The sequence below is a fragment of the Gymnoscopelus braueri genome (assembly GCF_963280865.1).
Source record: "Gymnoscopelus braueri genome assembly, chromosome: 4".
Taxonomy (NCBI): domain Eukaryota; kingdom Metazoa; phylum Chordata; class Actinopteri; order Myctophiformes; family Myctophidae; genus Gymnoscopelus; species Gymnoscopelus braueri.
Genome location: NC_137605.1, coordinates 26605494 through 26624933, shown reverse-complemented (window position 1 = coordinate 26624933; position 19440 = coordinate 26605494). Strand labels below are relative to the sequence as shown.

At 43.4% G+C, this 19440-nt stretch overlaps 1 protein-coding gene across 2 annotated transcripts in view; it reads right to left on the bottom strand.

Annotated features, from left to right (window-relative positions):
• ago1 (argonaute RISC component 1) overlaps positions 1 to 16313 on the bottom strand; it is a 30544-nt gene extending 14231 nt beyond the window's left edge. For both annotated transcript variants that reach the window (XM_080427050.1, XM_080427051.1), the window contains exons 1-5: positions 16155 to 16313; positions 11740 to 11926; positions 1483 to 1603; positions 1128 to 1309; positions 65 to 201 (exon numbers count right to left, since the gene is read on the bottom strand). In XM_080427050.1, the coding sequence (XP_080283176.1) occupies positions 65 to 201; positions 1128 to 1309; positions 1483 to 1603; positions 11740 to 11926; positions 16155 to 16179 (652 nt within the window). In that variant the 5' untranslated portion in view covers positions 16180 to 16313. The remainder of the gene's footprint in view (positions 1 to 64; positions 202 to 1127; positions 1310 to 1482; positions 1604 to 11739; positions 11927 to 16154) is intronic.
• Positions 16314 to 19440: the final 3127 nt, after the last annotated feature.

Sequence of the window (19440 nt, the reverse complement as noted above, 5' to 3'; positions counted from 1 at the left end):
GTCATTGTCTGGTCTGCGAGATATGAGACTCCGTTCACTGATGAGTTCATCTCCACTGACTCACCGTCAATGTTGAGCATCATCTTCCACATGGCAGGACGCACCGACTGGTGGAAACCAAACCATACCTCCCTCCCCCCGCCCAGGGGGTGGTAGTAACCTTCGGGAGGGGAAAAGAAGGAACGACCCACTGGTGTGTACCTAGTTGATAGGAGAGATTGGGAGAGGGTTAAGCGTAGGTTCTACTCCATCACACGATGGTGTCACCACAAATAATGGATTTTCAAGTTATAATACGTGATACGGCGGTATAATATACATTGGGCTTTAGAAGCAATAGCATTGAAGGATGACTAGACAGTTATGACCTCAGTGTGAGTTAATGTTCCAGTAAAGCTTCTGTCCCATAGGGGACATTTCAGAAGAAAGACACACTCATCGCTGACATCAGGCACAATCTTTGTTTATACAAAATTGGCACCTGAAAATAAGAAATGCAGTCATGTCTGCATATTTTCTTCAGTGATAAAACGGGTTTTGACAGCATTTCATAAGGTATTATAATTGAATCCTTCCACACAAGTAAATCCAGGAATAAAAAAGAAATAAACACAAACAGACCCTTCCTTGACATAGTGGTTTGACTACCAGGTCAAGCGTGCAAGCAGTTAAAACTGCTTGCACGCTTATAACCGCTAAATTACATGGTATCGGATTGGTACATATAGACTTGTGTACTCGCCAATACCAGCAATCTAGGCTGTATTGGGGTATTGGAACAACTCAGCTAACAAGCATCTTTTATTTGTTGACTCAAGAGTCCTGAAGCATTGAGTCTGATCCCAATGAATGTGTAGGGAGCACCCCCCATTAACCTTGCTAGCTGGCTGATGTGGCATGTTTTAATGTAGCACACAACAAATAACCGTGGAAAAAGCATGCACAGAAAGAGAGAGGTTGAAAGTAAAATCTAGCAACTGTGCCTCCAAGCTACATAAAAGAGAAGCAGAGGGCAAAAAATGATTTATCATTTGGTTATTTTGTGCGTTTTTGTGACTGGACTGTACTATAATCATGTGAATAAATACACCTGACCACCGTTTGGGTGTGTACTGTGCGTGATGTACCTCATAGAGGCCAGGTGGCGCATGGCTACATCTAGGGCTTGGACAGAGTCCAGGGGGACCTGCAGTCGACCGCTGACCAGAGTCTCCTGGAGCAGGCGCCATGACACCTTGGCCAGAAAGCGGATGGACACCTTGAAGATACGGTCCTTGCCCTCCCCAGGGATGGTCACCTCAAAATCCACCTGGAGGGAATGTGAGGGGTGAGATAGGAGAGAAAGAGAGTGAAAACAGAAAAGACAAATGAAGCAATGATTGCATGGCATCAGTGGATGCAAATAATAAACAATACTGTACTGAAATATGGACGCTCAATTGTGTGTACACATTAGCTAATAAAAAGATGCCATACACCTACCTTCTCACTCCCGATAGGAAGTGCTAGCACCGTATAGATGTTCTTCTTGCCATCATACACTGGCTTCCTATCGCCAAACAGCTGGGGCTTGAAGTGTTGCACCATGTATTCCACCACCTCCCTGCAGGGGGCGGCATAGAAAAAGAACACTGCATTGGTATACCGACAACTACACTGCATCAGAGGCCCCAACAGATGTCCCGTGCTACAAATTAAACCCATCATCCTATCAGGATGTTCTTTTGGATAGGGGGAGGGGGGGGGGGGGGGGGGGTTGAAGGTGATAGGATATATCGATCAACAGGATACAGCTGGTGGAAGCAATATCTCATGGTCGTGGGGGAGTGGCAAGGACAAAAGAAGTAGGTGTGCGAGGGGCCCCCACCTTTCAATGCATGGTGCCTTGGCCTTCATATAAATTCTGGGGGATGAGGAGACACTTTCAATGGGAGAGGTCACGCGGGCTTTGACCTTTGCATGCCTTCTTGGACCCTTTGTCCCCCCGTGCCTAAAAGCGGGCAACTACCTCATAGGAAGAGAATGAAGTTCTATGATTCTTTTAGAGTGTTTGATAGAAAATCATGTTTCAGATTGCAACAAGCAGACTTTTTTTTTCCCTCCAGGGGCTTTAGTTGTATTTTTTAGACAAAAAACTGCCTTTAATTTCCAATGAAAAGTTTTCTCTCTCCTTTGTGTTTTCGACCACATCCATGCTCATACAGACAGACTGAAGTTCAAAGACTCTCCCTACTCCATAGAAAACTGCTCATTTGTTCAATCAAGTGGAGAGAGCTATATAAGGAGTCTGCTTCTGGGTCGTGGTTTTCTCAATAGACAGAAATAAAACATGTTGAGTTATGCCTTTCAGGGTCTCCGAAGGCTGAGGTTAATCAGTGTAAGGCAACGAGCAAAGGCAGATCAATACCTGGCCATGGAACCAATAAGGGCCTTGACTAATCTGTAAACGACGATGGCCACACAATACCATGATTCTGAAAACACAGGTCCTTTCTTGCTTTGTTAAATGTTTTTAACAAGTGATTTCAAAGAAAGCAGCAACCGAAGATATTATTCTGTGATAAGTTGGGAGACACAACTCAGGAGGTAGTTGACCAAAACTAGATGTCCACTTTTGTATCTGTATAACTGTTTGTTGTTGTTGTTTTTTTATGTTGTATATTTTATTTGAATTCATACCAAATTATCTGTCATTGTCTTTTCTTGTTTTATATTTTATAGTTGTTTATACTCTGATGTGTTTATCATGTTACTAAAGATTCCAATAAAAAAAAGTATATAAAATAAAAAAAACAGATGTCCACTTACCATTTACACCAGTAGGAAAATGTGTCTCTTAAAATCTGCCACCAAAAATAGCTCTTTTTTGTTTTCTTTTAGATATGTACATACTGTATATTCTGTTCTAGTTAAGCCAAGAACAAAATTCCTATGTTACCATTGTGAGAGCCATATTTGAAAGAATTCTGTATTAGAGTATTTTTGAGTACTTTGAGTATTTGGATTACATTGCATGATTGCTATTATTTTGTACATGCTTGTGAGTTTACAGCTAATTAAGTTCATTGAGCCAGTTGCTAGAACAGCCTTTGATTAGAAGCTTTCTGTATTAAGAGCACCTGTGTCTGGAAATGTTTGTCAGTCTAGAGTTGGAAGCCTAGGAGCAAACACAGTTTTTTGACCTGTTAAGAACCTACAAACCTGTTAAGGTAGAACCACCTTTTTGAACACTTTGGATGTATATGTCATGTATGTTTTTTCTGTGCACGTTTTTCTTCACTAAAAAGTTAAACTCATCAAGGTGTGATTTTTTGGAGTCAAGCTTATTGTTTTTTTTGGGCTTTCACTGGAATTAAGAATTGGGACCAACATTTTGTCAAAAAACTTGGCTCAAGAGAAGCAAGTATAATGGAAGACTAACTTCGCTGGAATTACCCACAAAAGAAACTCAAGAAGTTACAGTGACTGTTAATCTTGTGGAAAAAGAAGAAAAGGAAATAAGGATTGATTGCACTGGTGAGCTGAATATTGTTGATTTTGTCATTGCCGTTTTTGAAGATATATTCAAGCCTATATCTGAAGACAGTGCACTTAAGGAACAGTTTGCAACGTTTTATTGGAAGCTTTTTTGTGAAGTTTAAATATTGCACTGTATTTGCATTGAAAAAACGCAATGCCAGATGATGCAACAACCATGGCCACAGATACTCCTAGCCACCACAAGAGGGTGTCAATACCCACAGAAAAGGCTATGGAAGAGAAACTCCATAGACTGATTGGATCTAGGAGAGCAAAACTAGGGCATATAACTAACAAGGTTAACGAATTGGATATGCTGAAGAAAGATGTAAGCAATGTGGATAAAGTTGAACAAATGGTTCTGGCTGACCTTGCAAAGCTGTGTACAGAATTCAGTGGTGCTAATGATGAAGTGACAGATCTTTTACCTAAAGAAGAGGTTACTGCTGATCAGAATAATTGGTATGAACCGAAGATAGCACCAGTCAGAGATTTTGTCAGAGCAACTCAAAAATGGATTGATGGCGTGCGTGAAATAAATAAAGAAGGCCCTCTCAAAGAGGGTGAAGAGGAAGATGACATCAAGCCTGGTGACAGTGCTTCTAATGTGCAATCTTCAAGAGTATCCTCTACCACATCTTCTGCACGTAGAAAAGTAGAAGCAGAAAGGGCAGCACTGCTGGCACGGGCAGCAAAGTTAAAGGAGAAGCAAGCCCTTGAATTGGAAGAAGCCCAATTGAAAGCTAAGAAAGAACAGTTGGAGCTAGATACAGCCATTGCAGAATCTGATGCCAAGTTACAAGTACTTGAAGATTATGCAGGCACCCAGGATGGAATGAATGACTACTTAAAGTCACGTGGTGCAAAGACATCAAAAGTAGGCTCTAAGACATCGAAGACAGGACCACAAAAGGCATCTAAAGAGTCAGAGGAGCGGTCTCTAACACAACGTTTCGAAAGGAAGGTTGCCTTGGCACCTTCAGGAAGTGAGAGAGACGGCTATGAAGTGATAAGGCGTCAGAATCAGATTACAGAGATGCTCGTCGCACAGCAACAATTGTCTTATCTCCCTAAAAGAGACATACCTGTGTTCCATGGTGACCCGCTCACCTACAGGTCCTTTATTAGAGCCTTCGATCACGCCATAGACAGCAAGGCGGGGAACAGCAGAGACAAGCTGTATTATTTGGAGCAGTTTACCAGTGGAGAACCACAACATCTAGTCTGCAGCTGTGAACATATGGACCCGGACAGAGGTTACAAAGAAGCCAGGGCGCTACTTCAGAAGCATTATGGTGACGAGTTGAAGATAGCCAATGCCTACATAGAAAAGGCTCTGAAGTGGCCTCAGATGAAGTCTGAGGACGGGAAAGCAATGAACACATACGCTCTTTTCCTTATCGGATGTCGAAATACCATGGAAGATATTGAGTTCATGAATGAGATGGACAACCCCACGAATATGAGAGTTGTTATCTCAAAACTTCCTTACAAGATAAGAGAAAAGTGGAGGGTAACAGCGTTTGACATTCAAGAAAGACATGGAAAAAGAGCCAGGTTCTCAGACTTGGTGACATTTATCTCCCGACAAGCGCAGATTGCAAGTTATCCGCTGTTCGGAAATATACAAGACAGTAGCACAGCTACTGAAGGAAAACCAAAGAGCAGTTTTGATACCAAGACCCTGAAGTCTACCAAGCCAAAGGGAAGCAGTTTTGTCACAACTGTAACTTCTGCTGAAGAGGAGAAGTCACAATACTCACCTTACAAGAAGAATGTAACATCCAACACTGTAAATGCTTTCCAGAAACCCTGCTTGTTCTGCCAGAAGAGTCACGCACTGGATGTATGCAGAAATATAAGAGAAAAGCAGGGTAAAGACAGAGTTGAGTTTCTGAAGAAAAGAGGCCTCTGCTTTGGTTGTCTTACGCAGGGACACTTAAGTAAAGACTGCAAAAAGAGGATGACATGTCAAGAGTGTTCTCAGAAACATCCAAGCATCTTGCATGTCGACAAAGAAGACAGTGTTCAGTCAAAGAAGAATGAGGACAGCAACACTGAGGAAAGGAGCATCACAAACGCCCTCGTGTCACTAGAGCAAGAGACCTGTGGACGCACTGGGGCCGGAGATGAATGTATCCTTGCAATAGTACCTGTAATCGTTAAGTCCAAGAAAAGTGAGAAGACTGTGAAGACATACGCCTTCTTGGATCAGGGAAGTTCAGCCACCTTCTGTACTGAAGCACTCATGAGGCAGCTGAACATCAGAGGCAGGAAGACAGAGATCCTTCTGCGGACTATGGGCCAGGAGAAGCTGGTTCCCAGTTACATCCTGTCTGACCTGGAAGTGTGTGGACTCGAGTCAAAAGATTACATCGACCTACCAAAAGCCTTCACACATAGGGACATACCGGTGAAGAGGGAGAACATTCCCCGGCCAGAAGATGTGATGAGATGGCCCTACTTGAAAGAGGTACAAATCCCACAGCTCGAAGCAGAAGTCGGCCTGCTGATCGGGACCAACTCGCCTAAAGCTATGGAGCCATGGCAGGTGATTAATAGTGAAGAGGATGGACCCTACGCAGTTAAGACCATCCTGGGTTGGGTAGTGAATGGGCCTGTAAGAAGAGAGGATGACATCACATCAGCAGATGGTGGTCGCAGTCACACAGTCAACCGCATTTCCGTAGCAAGCATTGAAGAACTGTTAGTCCAACAGTACAATACAGACTTCCCAGAACAAAGCTGTGAAGACAAAACAGAGATGTCTGAAGAAGATCATAAGTTCATGCGGTCAGTCACTAAGTCTGCTGAGCTTGTTGATGGACATTACTGTATCGGCTTGCCATTGAGGAATGAGACTGCCAATATGCCAAACAACCGCTGTGTAGCTGAGCAGCGTACAGTTGGTCTAAAAAGAAAGCTCAGCAAGAACCCAGACTTCCATGAAGACTACAAGGGATTCATGGCAGGAGTAATAAAGAAAGGCTATGCTGTGAAAATCCCCAAAGAGGAGCTTAGCCGAGAGGATGGACGTGTATGGTATATACCTCACCATGGGGTTTACCATCCAAAGAAAAACAAGATCAGGGTAGTCTTTGACTGCACTGCAAGGTTACAAGGAACATCACTGAACGATCAGCTGCTTCAGGGACCTGATCTAACTAACACCCTCATTGGCGTCCTGACAAGGTTCAGAGAGGAGCCTGTCGCTATGATGGCCGACATAGAGGCGATGTTCTATCAGGTCAGGGTTCCAGACAAAGATGCTGATCTACTGCGTTTCCTTTGGTGGCCGGATGGTGACCTGAGTCAACCCGTAGAAGACTACCGAATGACTGTGCACCTGTTTGGAGCCACATCGTCTCCCAGTTGCGCATCATATGCCCTAAGAAGAACAACTGAAGACGGAAGGAACGAAACAACACCGGAAGTGGTGGACACAGTCCTCAAAAACTTCTATGTTGATGACTGCTTGAAGTCTGTGTCCTCAGAAGGTCAAGCTGTTGCTCTGGCAAGGGACCTCACTGCCTTATGTCACACTGGAGGATTCCGTCTGACAAAGTGGGTCAGCAACAGCAGAGTTGTCTTGTCGTCTATCCTGGAAGAAGATAGAGCTACTGAAGTCAAAAATTTGGACTTGAGTCATAACCAGCTTCCTATGGAGAGAGCTCTTGGTATCCAGTGGTGCACTGAATCAGATACGTTCCAGTTCAAGATGCAGCCACAGGATAAACCAGTCACAAGACGAGGGATTCTCTCCGTGGTCAGCTCCGTTTATGACCCCCTCGGTTTTCTGGCCCCCTTCGTTCTGCCTGCGAAGCTTCTACTAAGAGATCTGTGTAGAGAGAAGAAAGGCTGGGATGATGAAATCCAGGGGGAGCAGGCACAAAGATGGATGAAGTGGTTAGCCGACCTGACACAACTTGCAGATTTTCGCTGGGAAAGATGCCTCAAGCCTGTAGGGTTTGGATCTGCAAGTATGGCACAGCTCCATCATTTTTCAGATGCCAGTGAGAATGGCTACGGCACAGCTACCTACATCTCACTGACAAATGCACAAGGCAAGAAACACGTCTCCTTTCTGATGGGCAAGGCCAGAGTGGCACCGCTCAAGCAGGTTACTATACCTAGGATGGAATTGACGGCAGCCGTCGTCGCAGTCAAGATCGACAAGATGATGAGACAGGAGCTTCAAGTACCACTTGAACCGTCTGTCTTCTGGACGGATAGTACTACTGTACTGAAGTACATCGAGAATGATACGGCTCGCTTCAAGACTTTTGTAGCCAACCGAATCTCGATTATCCGTGAGGCTACTACCCCAACCCAGTGGAGGTATGTAAACACCTCAGTTAACCCAGCAGATCACGCTTCAAGAGGTTTGAAAGCTCAGAACTTTTGTCAATGTGAGATTTGGATTCATGGCCCGAGTTTCCTGATGAAAAATCAAAGTGAGTGGCCAGAAAGACCAGATCAGTCGAATCATGTTGAGGAAGATGACGTCGAGATCAAAAGGTCAGCTGTAGTCAGTCTTCTTACCACAGACACAAACACTGCTACACTGAGTAAGCTAATTGACCACTACTCAAGCTGGCATCAGCTGAAGAAAGCAGTGGCTTGGTTTCTCCGGCTAAGGGAGTTGCTGCTGCACCTAAGTGGCACAAGGAAAGAGCTACAAGCTACCATCAGTCACTCTGAAGATGACCCAGTCAAGCAAGAGATGCTTCTCAAGCAGCAACTGGAGAAACATAGAACAACTTTGGAAAAGAAGCCGCTCACGGTTGAAGACCTGAACGCGGCTGAACAAGAGCTAATTCTCTTCAGTCAGAAGCATTCATTCCCAGAGGAAATTGAAGCTTTGCAAAGAAGGGCACATGTCAAGAAGAGTAGCCCACTTTACAAGTTGGACCCAGTTCTGCAGGATGGAGTGTTGAGAGTAGGTGGACGGTTGAGTAGGTCTGCTATGCCAGAAGAGGCCAAGCATCCCGCCATCCTTTCAAAGCACCAAAGAGTTGCTACTCTCATCCTTCGGCACATCCATCAGGAAGTTGGGCATTGTGGTAGGAATCACATGCTCGCAAAGTTACGGCAGAAGTATTGGATTCCTAAAGCTAACTCTGCGGTGAGAATAATTGTCTCAGAATGCACTGTGTGCAGAAGATTGAATGCCAAGGTTGGAGAGCAGAAGATGGCAGATCTGCCAGAAGACCGCTTGCTGCCCGACAAACCCCCCTTCACAAATGTAGGGGTGGATTACTTCGGACCATTTGAGGTCAAACGAGGGCGCAGTATGGTCAAACGATACGGTGTAATCTTCACCTGCCTCACAATCAGAGCAGTTCATATCGAAGTAGCCCACTCTCTGGATACCGATTCTTGTATCAACGCTCTGCGTCGCTTCATCAGTAGAAGAGGACAGGTGGCTGTTATACGTTCCGATAATGGTACAAACTTTGTCGGAGCAGAGAGGGAGCTGCGTGAAGCTATTAAGGAACTTGATCAGTCCAAGATACAGGATGTGATGATGAAGAAAGGGATCAAGTGGACATTCAATCCACCAGCTGCTTCCCACCATGGAGGGGTATGGGAAAGGCAGATCCGAACAGTAAGGAAGATTCTGAATTCAGTGCTCAAGCAGCAAACCATGGATGATGAAGGTCTTCAGACCGTCTTGTGTGAGGTCGAGGCCATCATCAATGATCGTCCCATCACCAAGGTCTCAGATGATCCGAACGATCTCGAGGCACTTACTCCGAATCATTTGTTGTTGTTGAAGACACAACCAAATGTGCCTCCAGGTGTTTTCAAGATAGAAGATCTGTACGCGCGACGGAGATGGAGACAAATCCAGTACCTTGCTGACCTGTTCTGGTCAAGATGGACCCATGAGTACTTGCCGCTCCTTCAGGAACGGAAGAAATGGTCGACAGTAAGAAGGAATTTCCAACCTGGAGACGTCGTTCTGATTGTGGATGACTCCGCTCCTAGAAATTCTTGGATTATGGGAAGAATCCTCAAGACCATGCCAGATTCAAGGGGAGTTGTGCGTCGTGTCAGTGTGCAGACGAAAACCAGCACCCTTGAGAGACCAATTACGAAGCTCTGTCTGCTACAAGAGGCAGTGTGAAGAGTTCCTAACACCAGTAAAAGAACGTATTTCAGTTGATTTGTTGATATTAATATGTATGGCTCTAAGTAATGCTAAGTTGTAATTGTTATGCTTCCCGCCTAGCCAATTAGGGGCCGGAAATGTGAGAGCCATATTTGAAAGAATTCTGTATTAGAGTATTTTTGAGTACTTTGAGTATTTGGATTACATTGCATGATTGCTATTATTTTGTACATGCTTGTGAGTTTACAGCTAATTAAGTTCATTGAGCCAGTTGCTAGAACAGCCTTTGATTAGAAGCTTTCTGTATTAAGAGCACCTGTGTCTGGAAATGTTTGTCAGTCTAGAGTTGGAAGCCTAGGAGCAAACACAGTTTTTTGACCTGTTAAGAACCTACAAACCTGTTAAGGTAGAACCACCTTTTTGAACACTTTGGATGTATATGTCATGTATGTTTTTTCTGTGCACGTTTTTCTTCACTAAAAAGTTAAACTCATCAAGGTGTGATTTTTTGGAGTCAAGCTTATTGTTTTTTTGGGCTTTCACTGGAATTAAGAATTGGGACCAACAACCATTATGTAATTATTGGTTTATTTGGTAGTCATAACTAAGTAAGTCATAAATAATATCACACACATTTAATGAACAACTTTAATTTTGTTAATAATCTGTCAGATAACTGACATAATATTTCTGTTCATTAGAGTCATGCTTCATCGTGTCTCAGTTGACTGGCAAGTCAGTTCTGTTATATCAACATCCATTAGGTTATAACTCCCTAACTACATAAGCAAATCAATGACTGCATCTAGATTCTGGATGAAACATTCAAAAACATTGTGATTTTGTCTACATTTAATATATTGTCTTTTGGTCAAGAAAGTTTAACTAATGTCAAACGTAAAGTTAGTAGAAACATCTAATACAAGACACCCACAACACAGTTACAAAACATTTCGACTTGCATCGTTTCAAATGTAGGCCAAGATTCAAACATCAAACGCAGGATCCTCGACATATCAACATCAGTAAAACACTACAGGGTGAACAACAGCCAAGGTTGAAAGGTCAATGAAGTTAGGATTTACTTTCCACTCAACCATCTGTTCAGAACAATCATCATTGCAGTGTTGCCATGTCCACTTATTCTAAGCGGCTTTGGGCTTCTTTTTCTGTAAAGTTGCTTGTAAATATTGGTAGTTTTGGGCTTGTTTCTTAAATGCAGTTGCTTATTTGGGCTTGCTTCCAAATGTTTTAATTATTATTTAAACCAGTGGTTCTCAAATATTTTCATGTCATGGACCCCCAAATTGATATGCATTTGTCCCTAACCCCCATCTGGAAATGTTTTGTGCCAGGGAGCCCCGTACCAGATTTGTTATTAGAATGTTTCAAAAATCTTCCAAATATTACACATTTATTTCAAGCGCCACTTCTTTTGGGCTTGTTTTACTATGCTATTTCTCTCACAAAATCTGGCAACACTGGTGTGGAGGCTGCTGACAGAAAGGCCTGCTTAGTGACTACCAACCTGCCACTTATACTGTCTGCTTTGTGAGCGATAGCCCCAATTATAGCCTTGCTGCCACATATACCTTCATCCCTCTTAACTACTTCTACCTCCTACTCTGATCAAAAGCTAATATTAACCCTGAAGACTCATTGTCTTTGTAGTTGAAGAATTCTTGATTACTACTACCACCTAATTTTATCTGATGTTAACAGTAACCTCCAACACATTGCCTTATATTTGACATAATCAAAGTTTTAACTTGAGCACTATTCGCTATTCATGACCTATATTACTGCTGCTAAGTGAATGCACAATAAAACCTCTGTGTTCATTTAACTCTGAGACCCTAAGACAGAGTTCAATCTAATTGTAATTTAACTTGACTACAGTAAGTTGACCATTGCTTCATTGCGTAACACTGAGGAACTTACTGACAAGCACTGACAAAGGCCAAAGGGGCTGAAACACATTTGTTCCTGATACATAAAACATACTGTATGTACAAATACTGCTCTAGAAGTGTGAAAAACATATTTCTTCACTTCAGCTTGGTCTTTAAGATTTTGCTCCAAGTTTTGTGAGTTGGTCACTTCACCTGTTGACCCGCCGTGGGCACTTGTCGGGCTTGATGTCCACCTCATAGTGGAAGACATCCATCTTGGGGATCTCCACCTCGAAGTAGTTGGCCAGCAGTTTGATGGGCTTGCCCACGGTGCCCATGCCCGGCCGGCGAGGAGCCTGGAACACCTGCTGCAGTGGTGGGGGGAAGGCCCCCATGGGCACTGGAAGGATGAAGAATGGGTCCACGGGGGAAAGGTGGCCATGGGTAGGCAGAGAAGGTGCACAATGGAAGGCAAAAGACAGATTTTTTTAATTAGTGGGTGGACAGGTATAGTCATTAGAGCGGTGTACAGAGGGCAGAAACAGAGTATCAGTGCATGTATGGGTTGACCAGAAAAAGTTAAGTGTGGGATGTGGTAGAGTAAGTAGAGGATGCGGTTTTGGACAGCGGAAGATGGAGCACAGATGGGGCAGCGATGCGGGCATAAGTCCAGGAAGGAAGCGTAGGTGGCAGGGGCCAAAGGGGCATGATAGGTGGGCACGAGAAAGCCAGACGGGGACAGGAAGAGGAAGTCAGAGATGAGCAATGGATCCATGTGGGGGAAGAAAAACAGTTGAGAAGCATGGTGGGACAGTGGAGGGGAGAGATATACGTCAGAGAAGTGGTAAAAAAGTGACAAAAGAGATAGATATTGACGAGGAATAAAGAAGGGAAGGGTGAACAAAGAGATTAGGGAGGGTGTGAACAGAGGAGAGGGGTGAGGGACGATTGAATGAGAATTAAGGGGGGGGGATATATTAGAGTAACGCTTATTTTTACAATAGTACAGACATTGAAGAATGCCAACAAATCGCATTCAGTCCTTTTCAGCAACTGGTCAATGCTTTCAACAGACGTCTTTACAATTAATTGTCTCATCAATGGCATCATGGAGGATAATCTCTGTCAAGCATACTGGCCTACATCAGTGGTGTATTTTTTGGTTTCTGGATAAATCAGTTTCAAAAGACAGATTCCAGATATTCTGCATTGTCTGTTCTGGATCACACCGATGCTATTTGTATTTAGGTTGCCCAATAATATAGGCTTACACTACGTGTGCAGCTATATACCCTCAGCCTCTCAGGTAGTAGTCCATTAATAGGTTAGACTGCATTCTCATTCCTTTCCCAAAATAATATTCTATATCTCTCTTGTTAACGTCTATAATAGTGAAGTGCAGTGTCTTAACACACAGGCTTAGGCTAGCCACAGCTTGTATAGCCATGGTCTAACTAGGCAAGTTTGCATTCTTGTGATGGGTTTCCCCTTTTTTCAAAACAATTTACCGTTCATCAGTTTAACTGATAAATGACCGGCTATACGACCACAGCATCATGCATGTGCGAAAACAAGTCTGAGCCAGGAGGCCTAGCAAAGAGGGGTCTGGACCTGGCTGCTAAATGTGAGGCTAGCCGTGACTCCTGCCTGAGAGGGGCCCTGTGTCTTAACCTCTGGTCTCCCCAGAGAACAGCCCCCTCCACCACAACAAAGACCCCAGCTGCCCTGCTCCTCCATCACACACACACACACACGTATGGATGCGAGAGAGGGAGTGCCCCTGTGCTAAGGCGAAACACACACTCACATACACACAAACATAGGGGGCCCCCTCCACATTCTCAGCCTCACCATGGAGACACCACAGCAACACATCATTGTCATGGAGATCAGGAAACCTGTGTGTATGAGTGTGCACTGTGCATGTGTGTGTGTGTGTGTGTGTGTGTGTGTGTGTGTGTGTGTGTGTGTGTGTGTGTGTGTGTGTGTGTGTGTGTGTGTGTGTGTGTGTGTGTGTGTGTGTGTGTGTGTGTGTGTGTGTGTGTGTGTGTGTGTGTGTGTGTGTGCGCGCGCGCGCGTTGGGAGTATTTGTGAGATGGGGGTGCCACTGTGGTCGATTGTGCTTAAAGGGACCTTGGCCTTTTAGGTCCTCGAGTGATCTTGTTCCCACATCAAGCCAAGGCTCTCATCAAACTACTGAAGAGTGGAGGAGCTCTGCTTTACAGGCTGCTCTGGTCAAACATGGTCCCTCGGTCATGTTTACGGTCATCATGTCAGTTTTGGGGTGCCTGAAGTTTGTGATACCCGAAAACTGAGATGGAGAAAAGCATTAGACTTTTCAGAAAGGTGCTTTCCTTTTTGTTAGGCATGTGTATGTGAGTAGCTTCAAGGGATCACTTTACAAACACGGTTGACAGACATGTCCAGGCACTGGGCATGTGTTGATGACACAAAGTCTGTGGGCGTACGCATTGCACAGACACAGAGAGACACACGGACGCGCACAGTCACACGGACACACAATAACACACACGTCACCCTCGCGCCAGTGAAGGCAGATGGTGAGAAGTGGAGCCAGGGCTCACACATATCCACAGACAATAGCTGTCTTTCCCTGGCGCTGGGTGCTAAACTAAAAGATGGCTCGAGCCATGTCATCTCTGTGCTTTAATGCAGCATCCCTGGATCACATATAATATGATAATTGCATTTTTATATTGTATAATATGGGACTTACTACCTGCTCCTTTTATAATGATAGGACCGAGGGGTCCCAGGTCAATTGCCCCTTAGAGAGGAAAGACTAATTAAAAAAAAAGAGGATCTTTTCCTGTTTCAGTGCACAAACTAAATCTAAACTCATCTAAATAGGAGTCAAATTTTGCTCTGCGACCTTTGTTCAAAACCCTCTAAGAGTATATATACACCTCTACAAACAAATAATTACATCATCACGATGTTATTACATTCCATGTCCGACTAACTTGCAACCTCATTATTGCGGGGGGGGGGGGGGGGGGGGCTGAGTTTAGTCGTGGCAGTAGATCCCTAAGCAGATACTGCTGGAGGTTAAACTGATGCTGAACCTTATAGGTTGTGCTTACTTAAAGGGCAAAATGTTCACATCATTGGTGGGAGATGTTTGTAGACAATTCCCTTCTTATGCTAGAGGGAATCACAAGAGACTAACTGTAGAATGAGATGGAATAGGCCCATTTTGGCTAAACTACCTGGCTCCCCCTAGTAACTGGCTGTCCACCATGAGATAAACAGTTCATACTTCAAATACAAAAAAGCAGAACACTCCTCCATCCAAAAAAAAACCCCAACCCAAATCATTGATATTCTAGGTTCAACATAATACTGAACTGCAACTGACAGCTACTTTAAGTCAATAGGCTGTTGATAGTTATTATGACCATATAGAACTAATTCACAACAAGAACATAGCTAGCTATTTGGGGAAAAAGCAGATCATACATTTTGACCTAAAACAACTGGACTGCCATGGACAAGAGAGTTCAGCGGTGCATTAATGTAAGTGTGCAAGGGTTCAAGACTTTCCAGAATTGGTGGACTTCAGACCACTAGCTAGTTTAATAGGTCATCTGTATCTCAGCGTCATTCAAGAGACCTGACTAAATAAATAAAGTATTAATATACTTAGTTATTGCATATTAGTGGCTATAAACTTAACAATACCAATGTTATTACTAACTGCATTGTCAGCAGTCTACTCTACATGCCCAACCCAATTGCCCACTGCACACAGATGTGGATATTTCACATTGTGCTTTTTTCTTTTTTTTAAGGTTAGATATAAATAATTAACCAATCACTGCAGATGTGAGGCCTATGCTCTCATGTCTTGAAAGAGTGCATGTGAGGTATCCATGTTGTTAGACAACATGTTGTTAGACAACATGTAGGCTGCCAAAAGCCTGTGAATCACCTGGCAGGGATGGGGCTGTGTGTGTGCTGCAGGGGTCATGGTGTGTGGCGTTTTGGGGTGTGTGTGCGTGCCTGTGTGTGTGTGTGTGTGTGTGTGTGTGTGTGTGTGTGTGTGTGTGTGTGTGTGTGTGTGTGTGTGTGTGTGTGTGTGTGTGTGTGTGTGTGTGTGTGTGTGTGTGTGTGTGTGCGTGCATGCGTGTGCGTGCATCTGTGTGTGTGTGTGGAGGCTGCAGCCAGCTGCTGCTGCTGCTTGAAGGCGGGCTTTACCTCGTGCCTCCAGCCTCCTCAGTGGAGATTCCCACGACCCCCCTGCCCCCCCTGCCCCCCCTCCCTACCTCCACCCCTGGCTCAGGACATTGATGTCAACGCCACCAAAAAGACCACCGGTGCCATGAATCTTGATAAATCATTTCGTTTCGTGCAAAGTGTCGAGCATGCGTGCATGCAATAGAAACCCACCACCACCAACAGATAAGATTTACCAGCAGCAGGCAGCAGCAGCCCCCCAAATCTAACACCTCCATGATGCTATAAGGGCCACAGTGTCCTGTTTTTAACCAGGCATAATGTCTGTCTTGATGCATTTACACGTCTAGCCCAAATGAAATGACCACATGACCCCCCCCCCCCAGACAGACAGAGAGAGAGAGAGAGAAACAATGAAAGGTAGAACCTACCATCGCCAGACGGTCCCGGCTCCATCCCATTCACGTAGCCGCACAAGCTTAGCTAAGAGTCCAGGGTTAGGGTCTAGTGGCCACAACGCCGGCGGCGGCCCCTTCCTTCAGGCTGGAAGCGGCTCCTCAGAACCTCCAGCCCTCTTCTCCTCTCCTCCTTCACCTCTTCTCCTCCTCTCTCCTCCTCTCGGTGGCGTACCGTGCAGGCTGCTCCTCCTAGGGCTGCTCCTGTTCCCGCTGGCCCCCCCGCCCCCTGCAGCCCCCTATAATAGCAGGCAGCAGACAGCAGCAGAAACCCCCCCAGACCCGCAGTTAGAGCTGCCTTGTCTGTCTGTCTGTCTGTCTGTCTGTCTGGAGACCCAGGAGGAGTTGCTGTAGGAAAGGTGTGTTAAAGTGCTCCTTCCTTTCCACTGGGGGGTCTTCCTTGGTCGGATCTGTCCGCGGCCGTTGTGTGCCTCTTGGACGGCCCTCTGTCCTCCTGCCTCACCGTTTCAAAGCAGGATGATTCTCTCTCCAGTGGAACAAAAAAAAAAGGGCCAGCCCTCCCTCCCTCTCCTCACCCCCAAAAATCTGAAGCTTCTTCTACTGCCTCTCTACTCTCTGACAGACTGGAGTCATTCGCTGTAATCACGCCCCCCAGAGGAGGTTGGTGGAACATGCACCACAGATTTGTAGCTGATATACCGTTACACGCTGACAGACGTTGATGCAGTGGTGGAAGAAGTACTCTTATTTTACCGCGGTGAAGTTTCAGGTTGGCTATTCACCCAGTTGGATATTCGAAAATGTTAGGGACCGTCAATAAATTACAGATTGCAATTTTAAAAAAAATGCTATATCTCCTAGACAAAACCACCTGGACACACCAAAACACATCACAATGTTCATTGACCATGCATACAATTTAGAAAAAAAATTATGATTTTCTGAAATCTAAGAAATTGAATAACTTTTTGGTCACATGACTTTTTCAATAAAATCATTGTTCATATTGTCTGTCAGTCATGCCTACATGATGCACACCCTTTATTTTGAAAAGTTTCCTCAAAATGTATTTTTTATGAATTTCTGAAATCTAAGAAATTGAATAACTTTTTGGTCACATGACCCAAAATTAATTGTACTTATTCTAATTCACATATTTATTTGATTCGTATAGTTTTCACGGTGTTCGAATGGAGCTTCATTTATGTTGAGAAGTTTGAAATAAACACCCGTTGAGAACATCCACATCGTATTCTTTCACAAAACCGAGGGCCGCTTACAGTGAAAGAATACGATGTGGATGTTATGTTAATAGTCAGGGGATATTAAAAAAAATGTAGATTGTAAAATATTCTGCTAATATCCCCTGACTATAATGTTATGTTATTTCAAACTTCTCAACATAGATGAAGCTGCATTCGAACACCCTGAAAACGATACGAATCAAATAAATGACAATTAGAATAAGTACAATTAATTTTGTAACTTCTTCTTCTGCCAAAAATAGCAGTTCTGCAGGCTGAACCGTGCAGTCGGTTTTCGTGGGAATCTGGTAGATGGCCATGCCAAACGGTGACTATGTGAAGCCCATGACCATTGGCCAAAGGGTGGCGCTATAGCACTCAATTGAAAATTAGCACTCAATTTGAACGTGCATAGCTCATGAATCGTTTGACCGACGGCAATGAAACCTTGATACACATATGTGTCTCCTCATGCCGAAAAACTTTCGTGCTCTGACTTTTAACCTCTGACCTTTTGATTTATAATGAAAAACAGTCAAAATCTATCTCTCCCAGGATTTTTGATCAAAATACACAAAATGTTCTACACATGAACTTTGGACCTATGTGGACCAAAAATCGTAGTACATTTAAGTGAAAAAATGAAGGTTTTATGAGCCAATGAAAATTGCCGTTTTGTGAAAAATCTTCTTCTGCCCCTAAAACATACATGCAGTGTCATATGCTTATGAAACTGTACAGTATGGTAGAGGGTCATCATGCCAAATAGCACTGAAACCAGTCTTACTCCAATTGGTCAAAGCTATGTCACAAGCTATGTCACAATTACAGTCTTCTTTTTCTCAAGTTCAGTCTTCCATTTCTATGGCTTATTCTTTTTTTATCCCATGATTTTGTAACCCATTTTTCACCCCTGTGTCAATTATCTAATGTGATCCTGAGCTCTACACACCCTCTGCCAACCTAGTCCCCATACATGGGGAGAGCAACGGACTTGAACTCATGCTTCCTTCATGCCTGAGTGTGCAAGTTGCTCCTTTACACCTGCATATTGTTCTTAATGCTTATTGCCTACTGTTTTGGTCCTGCCATATTTTCAAAATAAAGGGTGTCATCATGTAGGAATTGTGACCAAAAGGTTATCAATTTATATCATTCAATTTCTTAGATTTCAGAAATTCATAAAAAATACCTTTTGAGGAAAAAAAACAAAATAAATGCTGTGCATCATGTAGGCATGACTGACAGACAGACAATATGAACAATGGTTTGGTTGAAAAGGTCATGTGACCAAAAAATTATAAAATGTCTTAGATTTCAGAAAATCATAAAAAATACATTTTGAGGAAACTTTTCAAAATAAAGGGTGTGCATCATGTAGGCATGACTGACAGACAATATGAACAATGATTTTGTTGAAAAGGTCATGTGACCAAAACGTTATTCAATTTCTTAGATTTCAGAAATTCATAAAAAATACATTTTGAGGAAACCTTTCAAAATAAAGGGTGTGCATCATGTAGGCATGACTGACAGACACTATGAACAATGGTTTTGTTGAAAAGGTCATGCGACCAAAAAGTTATTCAATTTCTTAGTTTTCAGAAAATCATAAAAAATATTTTTTTTGGAAAAATGTCAAAAATAAAGGGTGTGCATCATGTAAGCATGACTGACAGACAATATGAACAATGATTTTATTGAAAAAGTCATGTGACCAAAACGTTATTCAATTTCTTAGATTTCAGAAATTCATAAAAAATACATTTTTAGGAACATTTTCAAAATAAAGGGTGTGCATAGTGTATGCATGGTCAATGAACATTGTGATGTGTTTTGGTGTGTCCAGGTGGTTTTGTCTAGGAGATATAGATTTTTTTTTAAATTGCAATCTGTAATTTATTGACGGTCCCTAAAATTTTCGAATATCCAACTGGGTGAATATCCAACCTGAAACCAACTTCACCGCGGTCACATATTCTACTTAAGTCAAAGTATCAATACTGCAATGTAGACATGCAAAAAATAAAGTAAAATTCCGGTAAAAGTACAAAAGT